Source organism: Rhea americana, unplaced genomic scaffold (genome assembly GCF_003343005.1).
Source record: "Rhea americana isolate MKP2758 unplaced genomic scaffold, rheAme1 scaffold_5, whole genome shotgun sequence".
Classification (NCBI taxonomy): domain Eukaryota; kingdom Metazoa; phylum Chordata; class Aves; order Rheiformes; family Rheidae; genus Rhea; species Rhea americana.
The window spans coordinates 6,264,165-6,284,219 of record NW_028186645.1 but is presented as its reverse complement, the minus strand read 5'-3'; the positions used below and the strand labels follow the sequence as shown (position 1 = coordinate 6,284,219).

At 38.3% G+C, this 20,055-nt stretch overlaps 1 protein-coding gene across 2 annotated transcripts in view; it reads right to left on the bottom strand.

Annotated features, from left to right (window-relative positions):
- The window catches only part of BTBD7 (BTB domain containing 7), a 38,420-nt gene extending 19,818 nt beyond the window's left edge, over nt 1-18,602 (bottom strand). For both annotated transcript variants that reach the window (XM_085317523.1, XM_085317524.1), the window contains exons 1-2: nt 18,421-18,602; nt 12,117-13,196 (exon numbers count right to left, since the gene is read on the bottom strand). In XM_085317523.1, coding sequence (XP_085173649.1) covers nt 12,117-13,196; nt 18,421-18,502 — 1,162 coding nt within the window. In that variant the 5' untranslated portion in view covers nt 18,503-18,602. The remainder of the gene's footprint in view (nt 1-12,116; nt 13,197-18,420) is intronic.
- Between the last annotated feature and the right edge of the window lie 1,453 nt (nt 18,603-20,055).

The following is a 20,055-nucleotide window of genomic DNA, read 5'->3' as shown; positions in this document are numbered from 1 at the left end:
TGCGTACCACTGCTGTTTGGAAAATAAGGATGTCAGTTTAAAGAAAAATTCCTGTTTCAGAATTACATATAAAAACAATCCACTATCAGCTACAGGYACAAAATTACAACCCCACTTAGTCTAAGAGCTCAGCTGAGATACAGTTTTAGATAAAGATACAGGCCATGAAATCCCTGGACTGTCGAAAGCAAGAGGCTTGCACTACAGTTTTATTGTTTAATACTTGATCATTTTTTTAAACATTTCTGAAAYAGAAAACTAAGCTGTAGCAGTTGTTTAGAGAACTGTACCTCATTATTGAGCTCTTAGATTAATCTGAGTGTTTAGTATAGTAATCTTAATGTTTGTCAAACAAAAAACAGATAGGCTCTCTGTGGTGCTACACCTGGTATTCTGAACCACCTGCACATAYTCAAAAAGCACTTAGATCAACTAATAGTATTAAAAGAAAAATCTTACTTTTCCACATAGGTTAGCATGCGAAATGGAAGCACCAGCTCCATTTCTATTGCAACCAATACCATGAAGGATAAGCCATTACAGAATAAGCAGTAATAAGTTTTAAGAGAACACCATACTTCAGACAAGCAGAAAGACGCCCTCAAAGGAACTACTATTTACATGAGAAGCCACTGAAAAGTGAATGCTTAAGCAGTAGGAGGAAGCAATAACTTAATGTGACAAGTAAATTTATAACACCCCTCATGTTTAAATATAGTTTTGAAAACAAAGTCCAGATGTTGATTACCAGAACAATACTCTACCTTTTAATTTTTCAATGCTTAATAGGTATAAAAGACAATAAATTGTATTCAGAATCAATGTTCAGTGAGAATGTTTGCGGCAGATTCCAGGAATATGTCTGAATGTAATTTAGTTTTGAAAGGTAAATTTTATTAATTTTTCAAAGGGAATTTGAGAACAATGCCTGCATCCCCAACAGTATTTTACCAAATTCACAATTAAAACAGAATCTTTCCTCCACATGCACTTTGATTATATATTTTTCATATGTCTGATTAACCTCAGAGAAGGAAGGTATACCAGTGTAGCCACTGACATAAGAGCTATTTTCCTATTTTCATTTAGCAAAGAATGCTAAAGTTTGCTGTTTCTGAGAAAAATCCATTCAGAATAGCTGAGCTACAGTAGAAATAAGGAAAACGTCTTACTGTAGATACTAACATCTAAGCTGTATGGCAAAGACCACACTGAAGTGAACAGTGAACACACAGAAAAGGCTGGTTAGAGGGACCGGAACATGAGACTGACTCTCCCAGCTACAGACGAAAGCAGGGGGCAACAACTGCTCACTGAAATACACTTCGGAACAAGTTAGATATGTGATTTCCAAGAAGCCTAAGGGGAAAACCTCATTGTAGAGTCTTCAAAAATTCCAAGTTCCCCTTCCCGACTTTCTTGCCTTTTGAGGCTCAAGAAAAGAAAGTTTCAAGTTAGCAGGAAACCTGGCAAGGTCASTGAAAGCTCAGACACTGGAAAACACCTAGTTAGAATATACTTAAGCAGACTTAGCTTTCCTAAATAAAAAATGCACAACTTTTTGAAATTTTGGTTGTCTGTTGCACTAAGTCTTTCCCCTGCTAAATTCTAATACAAGCTTTTGTGCATTCTAATTATTAAAGCTGCATGCAAGCTGACTTCAGCAGATGATTATATTCTCCTGAAGTCTAACAATTACACCTAAAGACTAATTTCAAAGGCAGCATGTAGATCCGAAACATCCACTGAAATCACTCACAACGAAACAAACTGTAAGAGCAGAGACTTCTCTCAAAGTGAATGCCATTCATAGCATTTGTACATCCGATGCTTATTTTTGAAACAGTAAGGATAACTGCTCCCTGCAAAGAGAGAAAACTATTGCCATAAGAAATGCAGTTCTGAAGAGCTGAGTACTACGGATTTATAAAAAATAGAGTACCAGTTCAATCTTATTTCTCCTATAAAGTCTTACTATCCCAGAATCACCATTAACACAATATCAAGTGAAAAGCTTGCTTAGGATGTCTAGCAAGTGAAACAGTGGCCTTCCTAAGTAATTTTAATCTGTGTCAGAACAGAATGTATATTAAAAGTATTTCTTCCCAGATAAGCATCAGGTGATAATGAAAGTGTTTTCTGAACATCTAATAAATTGGGGCATCCCAATTCCAGCTCTAGAAGGAAGTCAGTTTTTTTTTTCTTCAATAGAAATTTTCCTTGCTTTAACACTCAGCCATTCAGCAAAAAGGCAGTCATCTAGTAGCCACAATATTATTCCTCACAGCTGAAAGGAGCATTCTTCGCCTATGAGTATTATTTTGTAATATTCAGGCAGGGACAGCCTTTCAAACGATCTGTTTGCAGTGTCTCAAACTGCAAGCTTCTGTGAGCATTAGTATCTCTGAGAGGTTCAGCTTAGAGTGTAAAGAAAKGAAAGACAACATTCTCTTTCACACTTGGGACAAATGAAAATCTCATGCACTCCTTCTGCTGGATGTTAATAGTTTAAAGTCCTGCTTATGAACAAGTCCTTTCTGCCTTCCCAGTTCTCTCTCAAATGTGATTCCACAGCCCTTCCAAACAAACAGTTTGAGCCCATAGTTAATATACTAACTATCAGACTGAAATTTTATCAAGACAGTCGGCAGACCCATTAAAACAAATTAGGTGTCCTCAACAACTAGCAAAAATGGCATTAAGCAAAGTTCTTACTACAATATTGTTAGCCAGATCTAACTCATTTTGTGGAGGAGACCTGTCCACTAAACTCATGCAAACTACTGGAGAGAGTAGTAAGAATTCATCTAGATGATGAACTGAGGTCCAGAAGCTTCTGAATGTTTTCTTAAGTTCGTCACATTAGAACAGACCATATTGGCAGCCATGATCCACACTTTTAAACTTGCTCATGCTTAAAGAACAGTTCAGCAGTATGACTCATAGCTGCTATGGACTGCAAGGTACTTGGAAGTTTGAGACTTCTTTATCATCAACGAGCACCCTTGCTGTTCCAACCAAGCTTCTGGCAGGAAAGAGGTGGGGAGGAATTTCATCAGCTTTCTTCCCATGTCTCAGAGACCCAAACATCCAAGTGTGTCCTGTACTCATTAAAAATTCTTTAGGAGAGGGCCCACGCTCACAGGCTGTGACTAAACAATCACAAAAACTAACCAACTTGTAGAGCGCTCTCAAACAAGATCATCATTTTCTGAAAGTCCACATCTCCTGTCCTTTGGGCCACAGTCATACGTGGGTGCAGCAAGCTGGTTAATTCATTTCTGTCAAGCCTGCTTCCAGTTAGGRTAGATCCCTAATTAAACAAACCAGCACAGAGAACAAATAAGTAGGTAAATGTGGAAGGCAGGGCAATAGCACCACTTTTGGCAATCAAAATGACCTGTGTCAGATTCAAGTGATCTCCTCTAACTTCAGAGACAGAGCAATATGAATTTAGGTTCTTCACAGAAGTATGAAAATATTAGCTATAAAAAAAACAGTAAGAGCAAGCCAGAAAAACCAAGACAGTACAAACAGGAAACCACAGCTTTTAAAGTGGTTGTCATATAAGCAGCGATCACAACAACCTGTACTTTGCTATAGTCGTACAGTCCATATGGGATCTTGTTCAGCATCCATCTTTATCATATTTTGGTTAGTCTAGTAGCTACAAAACAAGCTCAAGTTAGCAGCCTAACTCCTCTCAGTTGATTAACCTTTTCTGTAGCACCACATGCTCTGCATCAAAGGAATGCTATAGCTTTCTTCCATCTCCTCCTTAAACTTGAAAAAAACCCCAAACTTTAAAGTGAGATAAAGTCAACAGTTACTTAGGCAACCAGGTAGATTCTCCATCACTGCAGAACCCTGAAGCACACAAGTTTTAGTTACATTAAGCTGAAAACTGTAGGAGTGTTTTGCAAGAGAGAAAATGACCTAATAATACTTGAGATCAAGACAGTCAAGGGGCATTAGCAGTCACTCACTTYTGAAGTCTTCTGCAGTTTGGTACCTTTTTTGTGCTACTTTTAATCCCGTTATTGATCTTCCTAAGCACAGAAGTATTTAGGACATGCATGTGTGCGCATCCTTAGGAGGCTGAACTCAAAGTGAACCTATTACAAAACTATTCAAAGYGCATAGTATTGTGCTTTGCTTCATTCAAATACAGAGCTCATAWTTTGGCTCTTCAGACTGTTAAAGCAAAATTAAGATACGATATGAAAGTTAGGTCAGATCCTAATTTGTTATATTAACTGTATATTTCCACTGTGAGAGCTCAGCAAGATGTAAACAGATAAACTTGTGTAACTTGAAAATAACTTCATTTACAATAATACGACACAGTTCTACAGTTTAGCCTTCTAAAATTTTAACAGATTTTTGAAACAGTAAATTTAGCCATATGTGAAAGATAACAGTTAAGTGTTCAAAGCATTCAACATTTGTGGTAAAAGCTTTAACGCTTTCTCTTCCAACCAATGAAAACAAATTCACTCTCCTGCTTCTGCCGCATGCACAATACATGAATCCAAGAAGCCTGCAATCAACATTTACACCTCCCACTTCTTGTGATCACCAGCTGATAGCAGTCCTTGACTGGGACTGGAGTCCACTCACTCCAGTCTTCAAAAAGGGCAAGGAGGAGGACCCAGGCAACTATAGGCCAGTCGGCCTCTCCTCCATCCCTGGAAAGGTGATGGAACAGCTCATTCTGGATGTCATCTCCAGACATATGGAAGAAAAGGTGATCAGGTGTAGTTAGCATGGATTCACCAAGCGGAAATCAGGCTTAACCAATCTGATGATAGTCTTTTGTGATGGAATGACTGGCTGGGTAGATGAGGAGAGAGCAGTGGATGTTGTGTACCTCGACTTCAGCAAGGCTATTAACACTGTCTCCCATAACATCCTACTAGGTAAGCTCAGGAAGCATGAGTTAGAGGAGTGGACCATGAGGTGGACTGAGAACTGGCTGAAAGGCAGAGCTCATGGGGCTGTCATCAGTGGCGTGGAGTCCAGTTGGAGGCCAGTGGCTAGTGGCATCCCCCAGGGCTCAGTACTAGGTCCCATCCTGTTCAACTTATTCATCAACGACCTGGATGAGGGGACAGAGTGCCYCCTCAGCAAGTTTGCTGATGATCCCAAGGTGGGAGGAGTGGCTGACACGCGTGAGGGTTGTGCTGCCATTCAGAGAGACCTGGACAGGCTGCAGAGCTGGGCAGAGAGGAACCTCCTGAGGTTCAACAAGGGCAAGTGCATCTAGGGAGAAAAAATTCCATGCACCCGTACAGGCTGGGGGCTGATCTGCTGAAAAGCACCTCTGCAAAGAAGGACTTGGGAGTGCTGGTGGATGACAAGTGGACCATGAGCCAGCAATGAGCCCTCATGGCTAGAAGGCCAATGGTGTCCTGGGGTGTGTTAGGAAGAGTGTTGCCAGCAGGTCRARGRAGGTGATCCTGCCCCTCTACTCAGCCCTGGGGAGGCCTCATCTCGAGTACTGCATCTAGTCCTGGCTCCCCAGTACGAGAGAGAGACGGAGCTACTAGAGAGAGTCCAGCGTAGGGCTACRAGGATGACCAGAGGGCTGGAGCACCTGCTCTATGGGGAAAAGCTGTGAGAGCTGGGCCTGTTTAGCCTGGAAAAGAGAAGACTGAGGGGGACCTTATCAATGTGTACAAGTACCTGAAGGGAGGGTGTCAAGGGGACGGGGACAAACTTTTCAGTTGCCCCATGTGACAGGACAAGAGGCAATGGGCAAAAACTGAACCACAGGAAGTTCCGCCTGAATATGAGGAGGAACTTCTTTCCTGTGAGAGTGACAGAGCACTGGACCAGGTTGCCCAGAGGGGTTGTGGAGTCTCCTTCTCTGGAGATCTTCAAGGTCAGCCTGGCCGCAACCCTGTCTAACATGCTCTAGGTGACCCTGCTTGAGCAGGGAGGTTGGACTAGATCTGCAGAGGCCCCTTCCAACCTTACCGATTCTGTGGGCTTCAGCATTCCTTAAGAAGCATATTCAGCAATACAGCTGATCCAGATTAAACAGAAAACAACTGTGAAGTAGACATAAAAAGCTGCCAACTCAACCACAATGAAACTGAGGGAAGACCTTAACATGGGAACAAAGAAGGGTTGAGGGAAGACGACCTGATATCAGTTCAGAGGTACTTCTGCTAGCCAACACTGTTAGGTATTTGTTTAAAGCCCACAACACAGGTTGCTGAAATAAAAAATCTGAAAGCAATGACCAAGTTGTTTCTCTGCAAAAGTTTGATTTCTTTGTAACAACCTAAGTACGTGCCCAGTTGCACAACTCAGTCCAATTTATTATCTTTGTACTTAACTCTGGAATGTAACAATGCTCTAAGAAAAAATTTTACCATTTCCTGCTTTCTTTCTTTTCATTTTCTTAACATAAAACCCAAGTAGTAACTCAGGCTTGAGTACAAGTGAGTTATGGTAAGGTGGTAAAAGATCAGAAGATCTGATTTATGTTAATATTTACTTAAATACATCAATTTATTTTAGAGTTATGAGTACCAGACAAGTTCCTTTGAGCATTCATTCAGCTCTGATACACAGCTGACATACTTGCTCTAATCTTCCCGCAATACATTTGTGTGTATTTAATACTGCTACTGTGGGCTTCCTGGTGTATCAGTATTTCAGTCTTACTGAGATCAAGGGTACTTCTGATGTTGGATGATATCTGCCTCCAGATCAAAGACTGCACTACTGAATATGACTTTAAAATAAAGTTTTTCTTCTTACTCTTGTCAAGAGCAAAGTCAACACCTAAAAATAAAAGGAAAGACATACATAGCAGTAAGTCTAAAATTAACTTTTTCCCCTCTGTTTGAATTTAGAAACTTTTTTGAAATAGTAGGTAGAAAAGACTCTCAAGGCAAAACTACTGCCTTTGGTCCCACTATCCAAGAACCTATAATATAAAAACATGTTGTCCCGCTGAGGTGGTGGAACTATATGTGGGAGTCAGCACCAAGGCCAAGATGTAGAAGAGGAACCATGATATAAGCATCTAACAGAATTAAGATACTTAAAGTCAGCAACAACCAGCCTAACTGCACTGCCTACATCCACTGCTATGCTGCAACACTGAAAAGGAAAAGGGGTTATCTTGAGAGCACATGATAAACAGGATTAGATCTGATCTGGTTTTAAGAACTGTAATATGGAAGAGGAAAGGGTAAGTGATTTTACACCTGATCTCTTTGTGAGTCAACACGTTAAAATGATCACACTACTACAATTGAGGGAGAGCAGGAAGGTGACAAGACAACCTAAAAGCAGGGACAGAATGCAGAAGTAAGCAGGCAGAAGCACRTCTCTTTCAGTGAGAGATGTGCTCAAACATCCTAGGAAGTGCTAGAGAGCACTAGAAAGCAGTAGAGAAACTTCATTTTGATAGTTCACAAGTACTGCAGCACCTTAGTCTCTGTGCTATTCAGTGTAGTAGGTCTTAGTATGATCAGATAAGGTTTGCTTGCCAATTAGTTCATTTGTATCTAAAGGCTGAATTCAGCTTCTCTTGGAATACTTAAGGATCTTGGAACAAAATGATCAGATGAATTATCAAATCAAATGGAGGTCAGTAAGTTTTCCAATAAAGTAGTTTTGCTTGGACAGTAGAGAGTCTTAGCACATCCAAAGCACCACTGACTTCATCACTGGGAAACCATCTATTAAAACAGGACAGAGTCAGAAAAAGACGTATCACTGGTTTAGGAGCAGGAATACTTCCACAGAAAGAGTTAAAGCTGAACCATCTGCCAAAACTGAAGAAAAATGACATCTGGATAATTCTTAGGAAGAACCCTGAAGACAAATCAAACTGGAAAAAAAAACACGACCGAAAATAAAACCCCCATTTGATCAGAAGAAATAAAACCCCCATTTGATCAGAAGAAATAAAACCCCCATTTGATCAGAAGAAATAAAACACAAACATCACTTGACACTGCTACAACTACCCAGCCAAAATTGGGTAGAGTGAGCAAAATGAGTTGGAAAGAGTAACCAGACTTCTATATAATGAGCCCAAAATATTTTCCAGGAAACCAGGGAGACAAGTTTTAGCAAGTTTGGAATTGGCTAATACGAATTAATTAAATCAAAGACTTGTGCTGGGGATGGGGGGGATGGAGAGAGAGAATCTACAGAAGAAAGTCAAGTCTTAACTACTGCAGGAATCAGCTGACAGAATCAGGTCAGAGATCTTGGGCAAAACAGGATACCTATAGCACGACAGGCTGGGAAGCACTATTAGAGAACCAAGCTGAGAAACTTCAAGAAAACCACCCACTCAGCTGTCTTTGACACTGAGGCAATGCTGTCTCGTCCAACATCTCTTCGCATAATATCTTAAACTCTGATGTTCATGTGATGTTCAAACATAGAAGTATGCTAGATATGAAACTGGAGACAGGACACTACTGAAACAAAGATCCCTGTCTTCTACCTCATGTCCAGTATTCCCTTAACACTTTGTCCTCTCTTATAATAAGTGCAGGAATAAGCAACTGGCCATTATTGACGGCTGCATGCTTTGCTAAATGCTTTGTTAGCCAAGTGCAGGCATATATTTTTGCCTCCAATCATGTAAGCTTCCTTTTAATGCTGTGTGCAAGATTAGACTTGAATAATTCTTCATTGTCGGCACATAGTACCAACAAGCTAAAAACAAACTTTGTAAATTAAATATGAAGCTACTAAATACCATCTTTATGGCGTATACACATTTTCTACAAACAGCTTACTGCTTTCTCCTGTTGCTAGGTAATAGTATTTTCTTTTTAAATGCATTATTAGTTCAAGTTAACAATCACTATATTGGGGGAGGGAGAAAAAATATCTGAATTTCCTAGTACTGCATAATATAATACATTTCAACCCTTTCCTGCTTCTATGGCATTTCTCTTCTGTGCATACATCCACAACTTTGGTGGTTATACATGGATTTATCACACAAATGACGAAAAAGATCTGAGAGCCATAGCATCCCTCCACCTGCTCACTCCCAATCACCATCCCTAACACGCGTGCAGCTCGGGTCCACCCGTAAGCAGCGTGGCCGAGCTCACAGGGTTGCACTAGCAGCAGGCCATGCTGCTGAAGCTCTGCAAGCTCAGCCCATCTGCTGCTGCTTCCTGTTGCCTCCCCCACAGGCCTAGCAGTGGGAACACCTTTAAGGAAAGGTCAGAATCTTGTTACCACAGATCTTACGACTCAGAACATATAAAATGTTTATATTTGAGAGCAGCACTGGTTAGTAGCCCGCTATGGAAAAGGATGCTGATTTAGGACACAGTGATCCAAGTTAAAATGAGTAGAAATAGCAAAAAATCAGCATCAAATCAAGTATCAGTTGGGTTTTTTTTTCAGCATTTACAATCACTGAAAACATAAAAGCTATTTTTCTATCTGTARTTTTATTTAAATTCCTCTTTGAGCTCCTTTTGTCTCATCACCATTGCTTATCTGTTTTGAGAAGCTACGCTGTGCTTCTGCAGAGCATCTTCAAATTCCTCAGTTGTCCCAGCTCAGATCTCCAATTTGAGGAAAGAAATTTACACCCTGTTCATTTAAGAAAGAAGGTATAATCATGCAGTGTCTTACTGAGGGCTTTATTCACAGTCTAATTCCCTCATCAATAGCCCTGAGCACACTAAATCCTTTTTAGCACTTGTATAATGTGCATTTACAAAAAAAAAAAAAAAAAAAAAAAAAAAAAAAAAGCACCTAGAAACTGTATCATACATCACTATTTTCAACTTTTTTCTCACTTGCTTTCAGCTGATCTAAACCATCTAGTCCTCAAGTAGTATTAATTGGCACAATATTGTGCCGATCAAATCCATCAATAACAACACTTCACTTCATAACAGTAAAACTAGTGCCACTTCTGCATTTCATTTAACTTTAATGAAGTTTCTAGGTGTATGGGGTGAGGGTGCGAAGGGGACAACAGGGACCACAAGAACAACATAAGTCTACAAACAGCTCATTCCTCTGTCCCTGTGGCAACATATCTCAGAAAATACATCTTGTCTTCTGAGAAGTTATATTTCAGCACAATTATTTCAACTTTCAGCATCATCTGAGAAGCAGCTTCCTAGTATCATCCTCTAGGAAAGGCACAATAGTTAGTTTCCCATATCTCTATTTTTCACAGTTCAATATAACCATTAGAAGAACCTATTGTAAGCATGACCTCTTCCGCAATAATTTTATCTGCTTTTTACTATCTGTCCCTTCCTTACGTTTTCTATTTTACTGAATTCTGTTGAATAGTTTAACATTAATAAAAACTTCATAACCTTGTCAAATTTCTTTTGACAGACACAAGTTGCTGATGTACAGGCCTACTGTAAAAAGTTATTTTCTTAATAAAGTTAAACTAGCTTAAGGGAATTGTATTGCTGTTATCTCGGCGCACTCCATTGCCACCAACAGGTTAAACAGTGAGCAAAGCTCCTGCCACCACAAGAATTAGTTCAGTGCAACCTGAGGTTGCAGTAACCCTGGCCAGCCTGCATGTGCAGAAAGACTGCACCAACTTTTGAGTTACCTTCAAGAAAAACGGCCAGGCATGAAACCTTCTAAACTTTTGGTCTGAAAACACTGACTGCCTCTAATTCTGTGCATCAAGAAAGAGACGCTTTTATGTTCTGCAACAGTAGTGCAATTAAGTCTTTTTTTAAAATTCATCTTCAATTAATCAGTAATATTACAGACTGTGTACTCCCTTTGACATAAACTACAGAAATAGTCATTCAGGTTTACAGTCTTGCTAACAGATAATACTTTATAGCAACTCTAAACATTTCCTTCTCTCATATTCCCCTCATGTCATTTACAGCAAAAAAGGGCTTACAGATGAAAGTAGATAAACATCAGAAATATTAAGACCAGTTATATCTATCAGAAATGAACAGCTTACTTCAATGACACTCAATACAGTTAAAATCCACACAGCATTTTTTCTATCCCTAGATATCATAGATACTTTATCTCCAGTTCAAAGATGAAAAATAACTTCCTTTTTCTTAAACTGCCTTGCCAGCCTCTGACAGCAAGACTCAGTATGCATACTTGTGCCGCAAATTCTGGGTACTGTACTATCACCACAGTGAAGGATCCTATTTTCAGGAAGGACTACAGATTCTTCAAAAAAAAAAAAAAAAAAAAGGCAAGAACTGCAGACAAACAAAATTGCTAGCATTTAAAAAAAAACGCCTGAGTCATTATGTTCAAGCCCGGAGTACAGCTTTCTCAATTATATGAAAACAAAAGTCCCAACTCATAGCATCTGCTGACTAGGCTACAGGGTAAGCTCCTGTAAAGTAGCATTTAAACTGTTCCATGAGAACAAACATTGCTAATTCTAGTAATTCAAAAGCTCAAATAAATTAGCCCCCCCGCCCTCGCCAGCAACACCCCCCTTTCTCTCCCAGTCCTACAACAACGTAACAGCCATGTAGAATTCCTACGGTGAAGTGACACATCAGAGGTGCATTCACCTTTAAAGATATCCTGATCCCACCGACATATGCAACTTCTATAGTACAGCCATTGCACATTTACATTTACATTTTAAAGAGAAGATGCACTTGAAATATGAGCAAATATAACTTCACCTGCAAAAAGTCATTTTGTTTATCTTTGGGCAAAGTGCTGAAATATCAGCAGATGTCTCTTGTTTCCCCCAAAGCCAGAACACATGAAGCTATACYACCCACTGCATATCCTACTCCAGGAGGACAGAGTTACTGAAAGGAACTGTGAAGAGAAAGCACAGGGCCACATAGGAGAAACAGAGCTTCGTTACCCACTGCTGGTTTACTGGCTGCTATACCAGTGAGACTACTTACGGAGAAAGCTGACCTACTCAAAGCTGCGGAAACAACCACTTTCTTCCCCTCCTTTCTCTTTAAACTCTTTTTGGATTATTGTCAAAAAGCACTAGCTTATTTTAATACTAGCTTTTTAATATTAWACTTGTTGAAGAGTTAATGTTAAGACATCACAATTGACAACAAGCTAAAAAAGAAATCTAACAAAGTCATTTGTTCTATAAAAAGCAAAGTACTACATACCTTGTGCAAGCATGTTAAACTCCAGGAACAGTGCTATGTGATAAAGCTCCATAGCTTCTTCAGCCCTAGTCATGTTTAGTTTTCCTGCTACAAGAGCCTGAACTTCACTTAAACTACCCACTGAAGGGCTGGAGTGCAAAACAGAGAGGTCCACCACATCTGTATACATACAGTTTAAAATGACCTTAGCATATTTTTTTGGTATGATAGACTCATCCAATATAATCCTAGTTGGAGTCCGCAGAGTTCTGTCTGTGATTTCTTCACCAGTTCGTATTCTCCTTTGCAGTAAGTGACGAAAAAATGGAGACCGCGATGATATAACAGCTTTGTGAGCTCTGAGCTCTTCATCTAGGCAGTTCTGACTTCCACCAAAGGTTTCAACTAAATCAGAGTTGGACGAAAAGCTAAGAACCACATCATAGTAGCACATGTAATCAAATAGCGCACGCATGTCAACATCTAAGGAATTTGGCGTTCCAAATTCTTCACTAAGCTGCACAAGGATGTCAACATTTTGAAATCTTGAATCCTCCATTCCAAACTCTCCCGTATAAAGGTAGTGTAACAATGCAGAAAACATTGGCATATCTATGCCAGCTGTGTTAATATCCATTATTATTTCTGCCCCATACTCTGGTGAGGAAGAAAGCAAAGTCTTAAAAAACGGACATCTTGCTGCCAAGATCGCACGATGCACAGGAAAACAAGTTTCTTGAAATATTAAGTCTACATCAGTACAATATTTGTACTGATAGAGATCAGCCATGTCTTTTTGTAGCGTCCTGGCTTCTGGTCTTGCCAAATTAGCTTGTAGATAAAGTTCCTTTAAGGCTGACGTCCCTTCATATTCTTCTACCAATGCATTAACATCTCTGACATCCCAGCCTGAGAGAAGTTCTCGCATCTGCTTGGCATGATCAGCAGATCGGCTAGATTTCCGACGCTTAATGAATTTCTTCTTGAGGGTGGCAAGGCCAGAGGTTTTCTTTTTCTTGTCTTGAGGTTTCTCATGGCCATGGTCAAGGCTATACAGCTTTGATTCACAGCCATAACCTTGATGAGAGTAGGATGATGTCCCTGAAGGCAAAAAGGAAAAATTTAATTCATTTACTCTTTAAATTTAAAGAGGAAAGATGGTAACACCAAAGCAGTTAARAAGACTGCTAATGTCTGCACAAGCTACACGTTTCTCCTTCTCCTCAGATGAGATAGTTTAACAAATTAATACCTAGATAAGGCTGCAGTTAAGTTTAAGTGCAAAAATCCTCTTTTGCATCTGAAGAAGATTTTTTTTCTTTTTTCTTTTTTCTTTCTTTTTTTTTTTTTTTTAAGAATTTACCCATAGTTCTAGGAACCCAGCAATGCCGCTTGATGTAGTTTTGTGGCCCCTGGTATACTGTTATCTAAGTAGGAAATAGAAACTGTGGTCACAGTGTTGCAATTCCAGTCCAGTAATTAGGAGATGAAAAATAACCTTTATGAAGACTGCATGAACTTTGTGAAATAGCAGCCTCCATCTTTCACATCAATTTTCAGTTCTAGTCTTCCAGCATTAAATGTAATTACAATAAGAAAATCACAGCTGGTATTTTATTTATTTATATGTAACATAAATAATATAAATAAAACATATCATAGTCATAAGAAAATGAGATGGGGAGAGGATGAAGAGGGAAGAGAGAACACAGTACCCAAAACAGTCAAGATAATGAGAACAATTAATCAATTTTCAATAGAAATTTAGCAAGAAAATAAAACTGTCACATGACAAGAAATGCTGAAAAGTCAAACAAAACAGGCTCTTTGCCCACAGAGCTCAGATGCTAGTTTGCACATACAATTTAAAACAGAGCATGTAAATTCTACTTTATTATTAGAGATCTCCTTTGAATAGAGCAGTATATAATTAAAGAATACAAATCAATTATTTTTCCTCAAAGACCATTTATATAGAAATTATGTAATGAACCAAATCTGCCATGAAAGGAAAGGTCAGCTGCTGCACATTTGAATGTCAAACAATTTGATGTTAGCTACATATATAAGTAAAATAGCTTGTAAGTTAATAAGAAAAGGAGAATTAGGAGCTGGGTTTCTAGCAGTAATGGGAAACTGAAGTAATGCTTTAAACTATAGTTTTTAACTACTCTTTAACAGCAGTATGACTCCAATGTTAAAAGGACTATTTTCTGAATTAATTTAGCAAGCCTTCTTGTTGAAGTAACTATCCCTTTTTAATAGGGTTTTCACTCCAAGCCAGACACTGAAAAGTTAGACATGACAGAAAAAATACACTAAAACAACTTTTTCTTCCAAACAGTATGGTAGAAAAAGACAGTTTGCAAATGGTGTGAGTATCACTCCTGTAACAATCACCTTGCTGATCTCAGAGTAAGCTAATGTGTCCTTTCTTCTACCTCATCGTGTATACTATATGTAGTTACAAAAGAGAGGAAGAAGGAAAAAAAAAGATTCCTCTGAAACAGTATTTGCCAAACTCTTTTTACTAGTAATAGTTAAAAAGCTGCCATTATCACACTTGTATAACTTCACTACTTATTGCCCTTTTTGCTTTTTGATGTTAACAGCACATCCAACCACCACATCAGTTTTGTGGCCTTTTATAAGTTGTTCATCATTTTTCTCTCACAGTTCCACTTTTTTTTCAGGTAGATTTGATGTGATGCTATTTTGCTGTGCTACTTTGACAGTGATGCTACTGGCCAGTCTGACAAAACCCAGTGCTTACAGTTACTGCGCTATTTCAGACAGGTACTTCTAGAACTGTGAAAGACATAGGAGCATTTTGAATTCATATTTGAGAACATGGTAACTGCAGCAATCTAAAATTTCTGTAAATTGTTTTATTAAGTCTCAACAACAATTGCTAAGTAACCTCATAAAAGGCTTTTACGCCAAGCCAATTAATATTTCCTCAAACCATGCAATGTAATGGTTTTACAACTCATTTATTAGTGAAAGTTTTGGGATGCAGGAAGGATCTCTTCAATCATTTTATCCATTTTACTTAAAAGTCTGCTAGATCAGACAATGTGTTATTAATCATATTGAAATTCCAAGACATTCGGAAAATATAATTTAAATGAAAAGACAGCAGTAACTCAAAACAACTTCAAAGAGATAATGTTGCAAAAACCACCATATAAATTCTTTCCACGTGATACACTGAATCCCCATTTTTCTATTGTTCTATGTAGTCTCCTGCTGATAGAGACAACTCTAGAATTCCTGCTCCATTAAAAAAAAAAGCATAGATGGCATTTTACAAAAAAAGTACAACTGCTATGTCATTTTATAATCATTTTGCTGAGAGGAAACATGCTACATCATTATTTGAAGTATTCTGGATTCCAGTAACCAAGCTGAGGATGTGGAATATATTCCTATGCTGAAGAGAAACTGGGACACCAGAAGTCTTAATTTCTTGTTTCCCTGAAGGCTACTATGAGGCATTACTTGCATGTGAACCACTCCAAGGTACCAAACTAGTATATGTACCCACAGTAACATGGAAGATTTACCTTAGACATACTACAAATAGTGCTATTAACTATTATAAGCAAACAAACACTGCTATTGATAGGGTTGTCACACAACTGCTTTTTGCCAGAGACAAGAACAAGGGAAGAAAGCCTTGAAGTAGAGATGTATTAGCATAGCCCATCTGGGTTCACAACTGCTGGAAGTTCAGGATCCCTCAATGACACCATTTCAGTGTCTTTCTGACTTACCTGTATTTCTTGATAAGGCAGCAGCATTAGAAAAGAAATAAGAAATCCTCACTTCTGCATAAAAACGTACCAATTTATTAAATACCGTTAAAAAAATAATAGTAGTTTCATGTCCCTAGACCATATCGTATCTTTGAACAGAAATATTTACAAGAAACAGATGACTGGCAAGAAAAACTACTTGGGTASTTGACAAAGAATAATGGGATTTGTCTAGTCTTCTGCAGGCCTACACATTATAAAATATAATTATAGAGCTGTACTTAAAAATAAGTATCTTGAACAGATGTCTCACCCTAGAAAATGGTGGGAAATTCTCCTGAATGCTGTAGACGAATCAGCAAAAGATGACTAGTTAAGTTTTTGCTAGAACAATTTTTTTTAAACAGCAAAAGCAGTTCATTATTTTCACTGATTTACTTCTTCATGGACTGCAAGCACATTTAGCATTCTGTCAAGCAAACCAACAAGAGAGCTTGCACTATGAAAGTGTTGTGCTTTTTAGTTCTCAGCTTTTCACACTCATCTTCCATTTCTAACYATACACTGTAGCATAATACTGTGCTTTAACAGCAAAGCAGTGGTGYCTGAAACAGCAAACTCATAGATCTGAATCCACTTTCAGGAAGTAAGGCAGCTAGTACATGCTATACAACTATTACAACTCTAAGTCCTCATATTTCTCGTTCTATTTTTWGAGTAAACAGAACTAATGCCTTATACACAAGAAGTCTGTAAGAGTTCATTTATAACATTACAACATGATTATTCTGTCAAGTGATGAAACATTGAACTATCAGTTTTGAGCATACATCTATTTTCCACCGAGACATTCACAAAAACAAACAAGAGGAAAGATAAGAAAAAGCCAAACAACTTGAAGCAGGAAGAGATACAAGCCAGTGCTGTAAATAATACAATTACTCTGCTAGCACAATCATGCAAGTGTCACTATCACACCAAAGATTTCAGTCAAGAATTATCAGAACATTCATTTGCCTTACCTAAGATTAGACAACCTTATGAATTTAGACTTTCCTGAAAAAGGTTTCAAGTTTAATTTACATGAGGTAATAGGGATCAATAAATTTACAGTGACATACTAAATATGGGCTTTTACTTTAGGCTTAATACTGAGGTATTTCACCAAAGCCTTCCACATGCCAAAGAAAGTTCCCAGACAATTTAATGAGGCCTTTGGAGCATCCCCCCCTGCAAAACTCTGCTCAGAAGACAGGTGTTCCGACACGCAAATCTACCCACTTTCTGGTTAATAAGGGTTTCAGTGGTTGCATATGCAGGCAAATTTATTTATCTAAAGGTACAATGAAATGTTTTGGCTACTAGTTTAGAAAGATTTACATACATTGGGACAAATATTTTACTACTCCTAGTTAAGATACACTGAAAACACATAACATCTTAAGGAAGACTTTACTGCATGAGTATTCAAGATATTAATAACAAGATTTTCTTTAACATGCTACTATAAGAGCAGAGGACTCCATATGTAACAGTTTGTCTACTCAGATTGACATTAGGAATGTCAAATAAGCCAAGAAAAGAAAATTTCTGAAGTCATTTTTCTCCTCTGCCAAGGACACTGTCACATTTCCAGGGGTGATTAAGAACAGAAGTAACATTGCACATCAGTTGCCCATTAACTACTTATTCAGTGTTGCAGGCCAAAGCATAAAGGAGAAAAAAATATGTTTATAAAGTATTTATGTTATTTACTGCTAAGACAGTTCTTCAGGCTGTCAGATTATCTTCTCACAAATTGTCTTCATTTAGATTTATTGCATACTTATTTATTATTAATATTGTGACAGATACATACTGAGGTCCTTTTGTGCTAGACTGAAAACCACTCACAGATGGTACCTGCCCCAGTTATGACTGGAATGAGAAAGTAACTTCTTAGCAGCACATTAGTTYCTGTTTCTAGTTAAGCAATGTCCTTACTTGTAAGTAATATCATTAAGAAAATAAGCACTCCTTTATTTACAGAGATGCAACATGGACAGAAGGAGGGAAAAAAAATAGTTGTCTTCAAGACTGCATGTTACTTTAACAGGCTTACTACCAGAGATATCCTGTCTAGCAATAAGAAATTCACTCTCCAACTAAATATAGCCAATACTGCAATGAACACTGATGATCAAAAGCACTATATGCTTTAACAATATTAAAATACATTTCATAAATAATCTAGGAAGAGTGAAAAATGAGATACTATTAAGATAGCAACTGCTCTTCAAACAGGACAAATGGCGTATCTTGTTATCAACAAATCCACTTTTTTCTTTTTTCTTTTTTTTAATTGGCTAGCATGTTTACTAGCAATTGGCAGATCTACTTACTGCATACGTAGGCTAAACAGATATCAGACTGCACTAAATTTCATGCACTATTGACCCTGAATGGATTCAAACYGGTGACCTAGAAAATAAGAGCTCTGTGTAACATTACTGCAAGCAATTCAAATCCAGTGCATATACAACTAGGAAGCTGTTTATGTAAGTGACAAGATAACTGAAAAAAGTTACCTATGAATGTCTGTTGTGCCTGTGAATTCCCCCCTACCCTTGGGGAACATGAATGAGGGTAGTTAGATGCATTAGCACCCATTTTCTTCAGTCACTCAGGCATTCCGCCTGCTGGCTCTTCAATGTATAATCCCATAATCCTTCACAGATCTTCAAACCCAGATCCAGCAGTCTGTTCCTCCATTTCTGAAAAACAAAAATAATAGAAAGTAATTTTAATAGGTGGTTTCAGTAGGTATTAAGCAATTTAGATTAAATAAACACAGTTTCCAACACTGAGTATTTTTATAAAATAAAAACTTCAAATGCTTTCAAGACAGCTTTTCATTTGCGAGGTTAAATCAAGCTCAATAATGCTTTTTCTTCTGAAATCATTTCCAAGCCATTCCAATTCAACCTGATCAACTACAACACGGAACAGGATGGTTATCATTAACCTAAAGCTTTTAGCTAAGAAGTCTTCAAGTACAGGTTGGTCTAGAGTAGAAGAGATCTGTTCCTCTRACTACACCAAGTCTTTTCATACATGCTTATGCATTTATACACTGTTATAAAAAAACTAGATTCAATTATGCTGACCGAGAAGGCAGAATAAGCCAAGCCTAACAGAGACGATGTCATCAGCACTGCTTTCAGCTACGCTCTGGTCCTGTACCGGATATGTACACCTCATTCAGTTGTACCTGCCAAGTGCGGATGAGCACCTAGAAGCAGATTTACAATAGCAAAAATAGGGTATTTATCCATCATCTAGGTGAACACGTATAAYAAACCCAAGATCTACTGTCTTATTAGGCATTCAAAAACATTTTAGGAAGTCAATACTGAAGAAACTCGAGCAAGGATTCATGCTGTACGTATACACAAATGCACATTATAAATCCCTCTTACATAAGAGCTGTGTTAAGCATTACTACTGCAAAATGAAAGTTATCACAACACAAAACTGTTGTCTACTGGAAAACTTTTGTTCCCATCCAAAATACAAACATAAGACAGACTGGAAAGAGTGGTATAACAGTAAAGCCCATACTAAGAATTTTGCAGTCTCTGTTCAATACCACGAACATGCAGCTAAATTGCAATGTACAAATCTAACTATACTTTCCATACACTCCCAACCCTATCCTCTTTCCCAACACAGTGCTGGCATGTTCGGTCAGACAACTATAAGCCACGCAAGAGTATGTTTCAAGAAAGTTGAAGGACTGTGCCAGTTTCTTTCCTCTGCTTTATTTATTTATTTCCAAGATCACAAATAGAAGTTCTCACAGCACTGGAGAAGTAAGATTGAGATAAGCAGAGACATATCTGGCTCCTTAGTCACAAATGCAATAAGCTAAACAGATCCTGGRGAGCAGAAGGCTGCGAGATAGGCCAGGAGGGAGATGGCTACAGATTGCTGTAGGCACGTGAGGGGCTAAGGGCAGAATGTAGTGCTAGAGGATTAGGGGTCAACTTACATGTGGAAGATAGCAAATAAAATTTGACTTGGAGATGTGGATGTGCAAAGTGAAATGGCGAGAGAGACAGCTGGATACCTTAGATCACAGTTCCTAGGATCCAGAAGTTTGGCATTTCTGTTGTATATCACAGAGATTTTCAAAAAAGAACCAGAACTTCTTGTGCTAGGTA